General features: G+C 36.6%; 1 protein-coding gene across 1 annotated transcript; it reads right to left on the bottom strand.

Annotated features, from left to right (window-relative positions):
- Nucleotides 1–6,725: 6,725 nt before the first annotated feature.
- On the bottom strand, nt 6,726–11,023 carry MS3_00009756 (uncharacterized protein). Its single transcript, XM_051218156.1, has one exon. The coding sequence runs from the start codon at nt 10,302–10,304 to the stop codon at nt 9,519–9,521; it is 786 nt and encodes a 261-aa protein (XP_051064601.1). The 5' UTR covers nt 10,305–11,023; the 3' UTR covers nt 6,726–9,518.
- Between the last annotated feature and the right edge of the window lie 325 nt (nt 11,024–11,348).

An 11,348-nucleotide genomic window follows, 5' to 3' on the forward strand; every position in this document is an offset into this window, starting at 1 on the left:
TTGACATTGCGATTTCCAATCTATACCACAACCTGATATATTGTCTTGACTACATTGCTCCAGTTATTAGCCGTGTGGCTTATAATGCTAGTAGGGGCCGAAATACTTTGAAAAGACAACTAAGGAAATTAAAATGCCGCTATTACGAGCAGAGTGATGTGTTTGCACTTCAGAGTATACTTAAATTAATCATCAGAAATGCTTCATCTAAACGTAAGTATTTTATGAATACAGAAAATAAAACTGTACGTAGTAAAAGCCCAGAATTATCAATACTTCGGCTTTTTAAATCCCGTGCAAAGTCAAATACCCTTGACACTACTCAATTCTTCATAGTTGACAGAATCATTGTTAACGACGCGAATACTATAAGCGAACAATTCAGCAAGCACTTCTCGCAGTGCTACAAAACTGGAACTGAAAACTCCATCATTACATTTCCAATGCTGACATCCAGACATCTGTCGAAAATTGATTTTACACCCTCCAACATCAAGCGGGCCACAGCTGCCCTGCAAAAGTCTTATGATGGTGGACCTGACGGGATACCTTCATCATTTGTTAAATATGGAAGTAGAGAATTCCCACTATTTTGTTTGAAACTTTTCAATCTATCCATGGAATATGGGACCTATCCATTTGTATGGAAAACATCACTTATCATCCATAGATTCAGAACAGGACTACATAGTGATATTAATAACTATAGGCCAATTAATTTGCCATCCGTGCTCTCAAGAACCATGAAAAAAATCATCCACAAGCAGCTATTATCATTTTTACTTTCGGCTAGTCTGATCAGCCCATCCCAACACGGGTTTATGACTAAACGCTCATGTTTCACATCGCACCTGAAGTTTTTTGGTCACATTACCCAGAAAAGAGATGTTGGTCAGCCAGTGATAATTCTTTACTTCGATTTTAGTAAGGCTTTCAACAGTGTCTCACACAAACTTCTTTTAAAACTCTCTTCATTTAGCATACAGAATCCCCTTTTATCTTGGCTCAAATCCTTTTTAGAAGAACGTAGCCAAATCGTTCGCTTTGGATCTTGCTACTCTAGACCTGTGAGTGTAACCAGTGGGGTTATACAAGGAAGTGTGGTTGGTCCATTACTCTTTCTCCTTTTTATCAATGACGTGTGTTCTCTTCTTCTCTATGGTAAGCCTTTCCTTTTTGCTGATGACCTGAAAGTAGGATATTCATTCTCTTCTCCTACGAAAGAAAGTTATATTTCAGCGGTAATCCAAGAGGAAATAAACAAGTTGTACGAATGGACTGTTTCGTAGAATATGCCACTTAATGTTGACAAAAGTGGTTTTATTCTCATTGTTCGCTGCCTTAACATAAATCTGACTGTACACACACATACACTCAAACCTCTCAACACTGTTCGTGACCTGGGTTTAAGATATAGCAACAGTCTGAACTTTTCTGAGCACATTATATCTGAAGTATCCAAAGCTAGAAAGCTAATCTGAATGATAATGATAAACGTTAATAATATCGAATCGAGATTGTTACTATACAGAAAATTTATCTTACCCATTCTTGAATATGGTATTTTAGTTTACAGTAATTGCAGACATAATGACCTGAATAAAATTGACGGAGTTCAAAGAAAGTTCACCAAAGCTGTTCTGGGGTTTTCTGATAACAAAGACTATCACCAAAGATGTCAACAAGTCAACTTAGAACCTCTTTCGATCAGACGTATCAAATTAAATCTTGCATTCATCTACCGGCTTATTAACGGTATTTCCTACTCTTCGGTATCCACCCCTTCATACCTTATGATATCATCCCACAATCTACGCAATAAGGAGAATATTCTAGCTATTCCAAGAGCCCACACAAACTTACGCCGGAATTTTTTTCCTTAGTTGCTACTCAACCATGTGGAACAGACTGCCAGTGAACCTCCGTTGCAGTGAAACTACAACCCGGTTCAGAATTCTGCTTGAAGATTTTCTTTCCGAAAGTGGACTATGTCACCTACTGAATATCAATGTATTTAATAATGATTTAACAAACAAGGTCCATCATCCATTTAATTGCCTGGAAAGCAAAATAACACCTTTAAATCTCTTCACATCTATTTTATTTTATTTCTATTCATCTTGATATATGAAGTCTGCTTATGTTCGTATCTATAATTATTACTGTTATTAATATCATTACTGTTCACCCGACATATTAGATATTCCTGTTATATCTTCTTACCTTAATTCCTGACTGTCCTTTGAAATTAGTTGTGACTTTCATAGCATCATTCTTAATTATTATTGCACAAATATTTATACTAATAACCGGGTTTCACTCTGTATACTATTACATAAATCTAAATGTATTCACCCGAGTGCATTGTAGGATTTTTATTTTATTTTTCTCAATTGCTGGTTTCCTTCTGAGGTTGATACTTATTACGCAATTATTATTCTTAACATGGATGAAACTTTTCACTGGGTGTTTACTTCTTTTCTTTCTCTTCTTTCCTTCTAAATGAATATTATTCTTAAGATTACGAAGTTTGTAATTAAGACAATAACTTGTGTTACACTTAAATTAACTTCTCAGACCCATTTTATCTTCACTATGCATATATGACTACTCATACATATTGATACTTCATTGTCCTTTTCACTCAATTGAGACTTTCATCGCATCACTCCAAACTATGTGACTGCACAAACATTTATTCTAGCGTCATAACCTACTGCGATAATAAGTTGTTTTTTCTTAATTATTTTTTTGTTACTAATTTGACGATACACACATAGTCGTTTATTCTTGTTCTGTGTTCATAAACACGCCAACTAAACTGATTGCGTATTTCATGTCTCCTTAATTTCTTTTCCCTTATTTTCTCCATTTACTCTAAATATTTTTGTTTTAAATATGGCAAGTATAATGCTAACATTATTGAAAATGGTGTATTATTGCATTTTTTTGAGGAAACACGAAATGGTTTTTTCACAACACTTATGTACCCATAAGATGTTTGTGAATAATAATAATAATAATATAAATGTTGATGATTACCTTGCCATCCTTGCTTTTCACTGGTCGTTCTGATTTACGGTGATTTCCAGAAGGTTTGTTTGTCGTGTCATACAGTTGTCTCATGTTTCCCTCTCTTGCAGCCATTTTCGCAATCATTTCTAAATCTTTCACATATTTACGTTTGTCAGTTCTGATGATCCTCTTCATTGGCTTGTTTACTTCTGTGTAGTCAGCTTGTTTTTTTTAATTTTTTCAAATTTTATTATTAACACTATTTATTTTATTCTATTTGTGTTATCGTTAACCTTATTTCCACATCCATTATTGGTTTGTAATTATCCGTCTCTTTGTATTCTTCACTATCTAATTAGTTACACACATCTTATTACTTAATGATGTTAATGTTTTGTGTTGACTATTCCTAGTCTATTTACCCACGTTTATTTGACCTTCTATTGCCAACGATTAACTATAGATAAGAGTCTTGTTATTGTATTTTGTTATTCTTACTATTATCGGTTCATCTGTCATCCTACCATCAACTTGTACTTTTACCTATTATGTGTAGAGACTTATTCTATTTCATTGTGATTATTGACCCATATTGCCTTAATTGGTTTACGTTTTCGTATAAATATTCATGTATCTTGAAGTAAAGCCTAATGACGATCTAATTGAAAACAATTGTTTGCTTCTATGTGTTACTCAGCTTATGCCTTGGCTTTTTCTGTTCTTTTTCAGCTGCTATTGATTTCCGCCATCTTGTTTCTCCTTCCTTGAATCTTATCCAGTGTATCATCAGTGATCCATTCCTTGTGACGGTGCTTCTTGTGACCCGGAATCTCATGACATGTTGAAGTGATTGCCTCTTTTATCCATTTCCAGTTGCTCTCCATCAAACTTATTGCTGAGGACTATCATCAATTTGTCGAGTTTGTCAGTATGTCAAAGAAAAGCCGTGTCAAACTTTTGTGATATTGTCCGCCCCATTGTCCGGTGCTTCTTGAGTTTCAATTTCATCTTGACGACCAGCAAGTGATGATCTGAGGATATACCAGCTCCTCCCTTGGTTCTAACGTCTACCATCTTCCTCCCGAACTTTTTGTTGATGCGAATATGGTCGATTTGGATTTGCGTAGTATGATCCGGTGAAGTTCATGTGCCTTTGTGAATGCGCTTATGTGGGAATATAGTGCCACCTATGATCAGTTTATTGAAGGCACGTAGGTTTGTAAGTCTCTCACCATTTTCATTCCTTTCTCCTAGTCCGTGTCGTCCCATGATGTATTCATATCCAATGATGTCCATTCCAACCTTGGCATTGAAATCTCCCATCAGAATGGTCAGGTCCTTTTTTGGACACTTTTCGATCATTGACTGCGGCCTATCGTAGAATTGATCTCCAGCGTCTTAATTGTGGTCGTTGGTAGGCGCATAGCATTGGATGATGTTCATTGAAATGCCCTCTTTCTTTGTTATGAGGGAGGTTTTGATGATCCTTGGTCTCTGAGATTCCTATCCTATTAGTGCATTTTGTGCTTGTTTGGGCAGTATCAATGCAACGTCTTGGGTATTAAAGGGCAATTTCTTCTTCATGGCCGGAGTATAGCAGAAGCTCCTCTGACGCTGGTCGCTGTTGTCCAATTGCGTCCAATATGTTTCACTGATCCCAAGCACCTCTAGGTTGTATCTTCTCATTTCTGCAGCAATTTGGATAACTCATCAGGTCTCCCACATTGTACGAACATTCTATGTACCTAAATAAATGGTTACTCTGGTTGTCAGAAGGGGCATCGGCCACGTGACTTTCGAAGGAACTCAGCCTTCATCATGAGGCGTCATAGTTCTTCTAAATGAAAACCTTCTGAACCCGGGGCGGAGTTTAAAAGATTTGAATGATTTTTTTCCAGTTAGCGTCTTTTAGTGAGCTAGTTTTCTACGGGATGTTGTCGCTAACCCCATACCCAACCCTCCTCCTTCATCTGGGCTTGATACCGGCAGTAGCCCCTGGAGGGACTCCAGGAGGAGTTATTGAATGCAAACATTGCTATTGTGAAGAACGAATCTGTTTGTTGAGGATTATATCAATACATATCTCATTTTATTTTCTTTCTAGCATGAATAATCAATATAGTAGTGTTCGTACTATATTTCAAACAGGAAGACTGAAATATATCTGTGCAATATGTCAAATAACTGGTTGACCAACAACACGAAACATCCACACATGTGTAATGTTCAAAACTTGTGTGTTATAACTCACATAAGTAACAGAAATGAACATGAATTTTAAAGTATCGTTATCTGTACATGGAATAGGATATCTCATATAGATATTCGGTGAAAATTATTTCCAATTCTCTGTTTAATTATTCTATGTGATGTATGAAAAACACAAAACATTTTATGGCAGGTCATCTATTTCCACCTTCATATTATGATTAGAAATTGTTCCATGATAGAATATAAAGGCTTCAGTGGATATGATCCATCCGACGAAGTAAATGTTCACGTTCCTTATGGCAGTAGGTCCACAGATTCTTCAGAATAAAACTAGTGAAAACAATTTTAAATCGGTCGACATATATTTGTTGATGTATAATATAGTGAAGTTGAAACCTGCTACAAATGATGGCAGTGAAGACCGTTTGTGACCATTATTGAGATGCGTAATTTGTTTCACAATAGTTCGATTATCGTTTCATAATAGTAAAGTTACTGTACACAGTTTGACGTAATGAAATCATCATGAAAAAGGAAGACAGCGCTAGTTTACAGTATAAAGTATACATTTTAATGATGATATTGAGGGGAAATTCACGGAGTAGCTTTACGATAGGGAGTTAAGATATTTTCTACAAAGCTGATTTTCAGATGGAAGACGATCTTAATTATAAGCGGTAATATATTTATAAACAGACGTTTCAAATTTCGTAATCAGAGCAATTTTGACGTTTGATTTTGAGCAAATTAACCAATCTCCATTGATCTTAAAGAATGGTATGAAAATGTGTAGCTTAATGGTGACGGGTGCGATGCATATTCACTTGCATTGTAGAGCAAGTGAGAACATAAATGCTTATGATTTGAATGAAAACTGAGTAGCACGGTATCATATTATGGGAAATGGTTAAGAGTGTGTGATTGAACACCTGTGGAAATTTCATACACACAGTTTCCTTTATCATTTTGAAAAGAGCAAGAACAAATATTCTAGCAGAATAGCATGAATTCATTTTTATTTCGTTGGTTCTTGTCAGCTGCTTACAACCTGTGATATTTAAAATCATAATTACATAATGGGTTTAAATCACTTACATGAAAGAGTCTGATTGGACGTTATATTGAAGACATATTCGAAAGGTATAGCAAGGGTTTAAATAAATTTAATAGACTTACTATTCAAAATATATACCTTATGTGAGGAAGGAACATCGAGACAACAGTTCAAACGTTTAGAAACAAGTAAACCTTGATAGGAATGAAATGAGTAGAGTTCAGTTGATAGAATAAGATAGTTGGAATACAACTCAATGGTGTGATAAATCAAAGAAAGAGTTCAAAGCAAAGGAGAAATATTCAGATATAACAAAGGAATAATAATCACCAAATCAGGGAAAAATTAATAAACTTTGTAGAATTCAAACTTCGGTTTGGATAGAAGAATAGCCGAACGGGGACTTTAGACACGCGCCCTTTTCCGTCGAAATCAAAACAAGTATTCGGGTAAATAGCGGTTCTATAATTCATCATAAATTTAAATGTAAATCGTTACCTAAACAAATATTACCACCTGGCTATTCAACCAATAATTGTTCAATCAATCAAATCTAAATTACAAAAAATAAAGAAGTTGATAGAAGATGAGGGAAAATTACCAGTCACAACAAATGAACGTTATTCTATCGTGACTGGATAGAACACACACAAAAGGAGGAGCAAATCAATATGGCTACGGCCAAGAACAAGTGTCAAGTGAAGCAACACAGATGAAGTTCAGGAAGAAACACAAACTTAGTGAATGCGTAAGAAAAACAAAAACTATCATAAAAAATACAAGTATTAACAATTCAAATGTAATCAAAATACAACAATGTACAATTAAGGGGATCAATAGGAACAAAGTACAAGTATATACATGGAGGGATTTTCACCAACACAAAAAACCTTCAAAATGGATCTTACACTGGCCCCTCCATACCACACAAGCTACCTTGATGTCTACGGTCATGGTTCATTATATAACATATCACACCATAGGAATGAGTAGGACTTACAACATTACGCTTGCTCGACCTAACTACATTTATAACAACAAAGACTAATCCAAAGCTTCAAGGAGACCTGCTTCACTTGTTCTCTGGTGATCAACAATTACAGTCGTGATATAGACTTAATTACTCTTCCCCAAACTCCACCCACGCTGCTGGATGGGGGCCTCGCTGACAATTCAATGTTTATCTTCTGATTCGACTGCTGCACAAACTTGCTTAACTCAGAAACTGTCATCACGAAGCTTGACGCACTGTCTTGTTAATCTCCGTAAGTTTCCTTCTTCCAATAAAACGTAATAGAGCCATTAAAAATGAATCAGTAATCAAACTACACATCATTTCAATATGTACTGCCCATGTTTGCAAACAAGTAAACACATATCCATACCCTTTGTCTCATGATCTTCCTATGTGTCTTTGTTCTTTAGGACAATGTCTAATTATCATTTTCGTCACTAAGTGTCGACTGGGTAAAATTACTGGATGTTTAAAAGCATTAAGGAAATCTGAGTATCTTAGTCGACCTCCAACGCAGAGTAATCCATCAAGCATTATCAATGATAAACCTTTCAGATCATCATAACTAACTACTTTACTGCTGTTTTTAAATTCACTAAGTACTTCTCCATACACTTCCCTCTGAACCATCAATAAAATCTTACGCTTGGCAATCTCAAGCTCTTTGACCTTTAAACATCCTAGATGAACGGATCCTTCACAACTCGGTAAACGAAGTACCATCAGGAATTCGATGAACCTTCTAAACCAGGTTACAGCTCTGACTAATTTCAACTACTCGGAATAATAAGAGAGAATAGGTGACATGTTGTACTTTATACTACTCAAGTTAACCACAGCAGTTTTTCTAAACTCAATATCGTCAGGAGTATGTTCCGGACAGTCAGTGATTGTTATATAAAATTCGCCCTGCAATAAAGTAGGACATTTGAACCAAGATTCAAGATCGGTCATTTTTTGTATACTTCCTCTACATAATAATTCACTTATATGCTTAACGAAACTGTTTGCTTGATCACAAGTGGGAATGGATATCAAGCAATCATCAACATAGAAATTATTCTTGACATCATCTACAACATAACCATCATAACCGTCTGAGAATATTTGGGCCGTCTTATTCAAGGCAAAGTTCGCGTGAAATAGCGATGATGTGGCATCAAGTGGATGGGATGTCATTTGAAACTCGGATGGTTCCATCGACATGTCTCCCTCCTGCCACCACAGAAATCTTGAAGCTCCTCGATCAGACTCAGGGACCTTCACTTGCATGAACATTTCTTCAACATCTGCAGGGATTGCAACTGCCTCCTTGCAAAAACTTATTAATATACACACCTTAACTCAGCAGTGGTATCGGGTTCTTGATAAATCATATCATTTGGGAAACCCCTGCAAACTGGGCGGCACAATCATGAACCACTCTAAGTTCTCCTGGTTTTTCATGTTTAATACTGCATGATGAGGTAAATACCATCGAGGGCGATAATAAGAATGCAAATATATTTCAAGGACCCTCTCCGCATAAGTCTTAGTAAAATTACTTTCAATACCTTTGATACACCTGATGTGCAGACTGACATCCTTGGACAACATACTCTTCAAACTCTGCAATCTACGATTTGCTACTTCATAATTATCCACATTCATATTTAGATTCTTTTTCCACGGTAAAGAAACTACAAAATGACCACTGACGAAGCACGTGCGCCCTTCCACAATCTTTATAGCTGCCTTATTGGCTACTGATAACGACTTATCGCTTGAATGGACATCTACAAGCTCTACATCATAAGGCTTAAGTATTTCGTTCTCCAACGACTGTACTTTACTAGTATAATTAACAACTCTTTTCCTATATACCGGGCATGATGACTTATCATATACACCGTGGCTTGTCGAGTCGATGTGCAGCAGAGCGTGATGTCTCTTCTCACAACTGTTAACATTACAGAGCCTTGTCATCTTGCATTCATTGACCTTATGTCCTTGTCTAAGACAGACGAAACAAATGCCTTTGCTTTTAGCGTGAGACCATCGGTCTTGAACTGTAAGCGCTAAGAACTGTGGACATTTATAAATAGCATGATCGCAGGAACACATACTGCATTTAGTTTTCGCTGTCGAACTATTCCCTTGCTCCGGCTGCGCGTGACAGTTTGTCTTTACGTTATGCCCTTTTCGTGAACGATTTGCTAACCGTCCAAATCTACTACAAGCTACTCACGCACGCGATGCGATAAACTGAGTGAGTTCGTGAAACGTCGGCTCTCTATCATCTTCGGTCAATTTATCCACCCAGTCCGCCCACTGAGCTTGCATAGGTTGAGGCAAGAGTCTCACTATTCTTTCCAAAGCAACTAAGGAATTTAGATCAGAGGTATAATTCATCTGTTCCAAGACCATAGCATAGTTTTCCATTTTAATAGCCAAGTTTGATAGTTGTTCTCCGTCAGTATAATCAAAATTCACAGCATTGAATAAGTCCTCTAATGTTTCTCGAGCGATTAAATGAGACTGTCCGAACAAACGTTTTAGAATTTCCCTTGCTCTTTTATAACCAGAGGATGCTTCCATCATGACACAACCCTCAATAGCTGTTTTTGCCTTGCCCTTACAATAGTGCATCAAATAGAGCAAACATTGGCTATCATCAGTGACTCTTGACGCTACATAGGTCTCAAATTCCCTTATAATTATCCAGTATCCTCTTGGCTGTCCATCGAAATAACTCAATTCAACCCTTGGTAGTTCTAGACCAACAACCGGCGCTATAGGCAAAACGCTTTTTCCTGATAATTCAAGCCTTTGCTTCTCCTTTAAACAAAGATATTTTACGTCATCTGTCATCGAATTAAGACTAGAGTCACTACCATGATAATCAATCCTATTCGAGTCTGAACCATGACACTTAAGGACATCAAAAGGCACTTGCTTGGTAATAGGGGATTCTTCATTAACATGAACGATTTTTGAGCTTGATTTCCTTCGACGATTAGTTGGCATCATAAGCGAAACGACCAAATATTTCCAGAAACGATTATCAAATCCGCGAACGATTACCAAACGACTTCGGCCAATTAATAATTGTTTAGAACTGTAGAATCCAAACTAAGGTTTGGATAGAAGAATAGCCGAACGGGGACTTTAGACACGCGCCCTTTTCCGTCGAAATCAAAACAAGTATTCGGGTAAATAGCGGTTCTATAATTCATCATAAATTTAAATGTAAATCGTTACCTAAACAAATATTACCACCTGGCTATTCAACCAATAATTGTTCAATCAATCAAATCTAAATTACAAAAAATAAAGAAGTTGATAGAAGATGAGGGAAAATTACCAGTCACAACAAATGAACGTTATTCTATCGTGACTGGATAGAACACACACAAAAGGAGGAGCAAATCAATATGGCTACGGCCAAGAACAAGTGTCAAGTGAAGCAACACAGATGAAGTTCAGGAAGAAACACAAACTTAGTGAATGCGTAAGAAAAACAAAAACTATCATAAAAAATACAAGTATTAACAATTCAAATGTAATCAAAATACAACAATGTACAATTAAGGGGATCAATAGGAACAAAGTACAAGTATATACATGGAGGGATTTTCACCAACACAAAAAACCTTCAAAATGGATCTTACACTGGCCCCTCCATACCACACAAGCTACCTTGATGTCTACGGTCATGGTTCATTATATAACATATCACACCATAGGAATGAGTAGGACTTACAACATTACGCTTGCTCGACCTAACTACATTTATAACAACAAAGACTAATCCAAAGCTTCAAGGAGACCTGCTTCACTTGTTCTCTGGTGATCAACAATTACAGTCGTGATATAGACTTAATTACTCTTCCCCAAACTCCACCCACGCTGCTGGATGGGGGCCTCGCTGACAATTCAATGTTTATCTTCTGATTCGACTGCTGCACAAACTTGCTTAACTCAGAAACTGTCATCACGAAGCTTAACGCACTGTCTTGTTAATCTCCGTAAGTTTCCTTCTTCCAATAAAACGTAATAGAGCCATTAAAAATG

This window comes from Schistosoma haematobium, chromosome 7, assembly GCF_000699445.3.
Source record: "Schistosoma haematobium chromosome 7, whole genome shotgun sequence".
In the NCBI taxonomy this organism is placed as follows: Eukaryota; Metazoa; Platyhelminthes; class Trematoda; order Strigeidida; family Schistosomatidae; genus Schistosoma; species Schistosoma haematobium.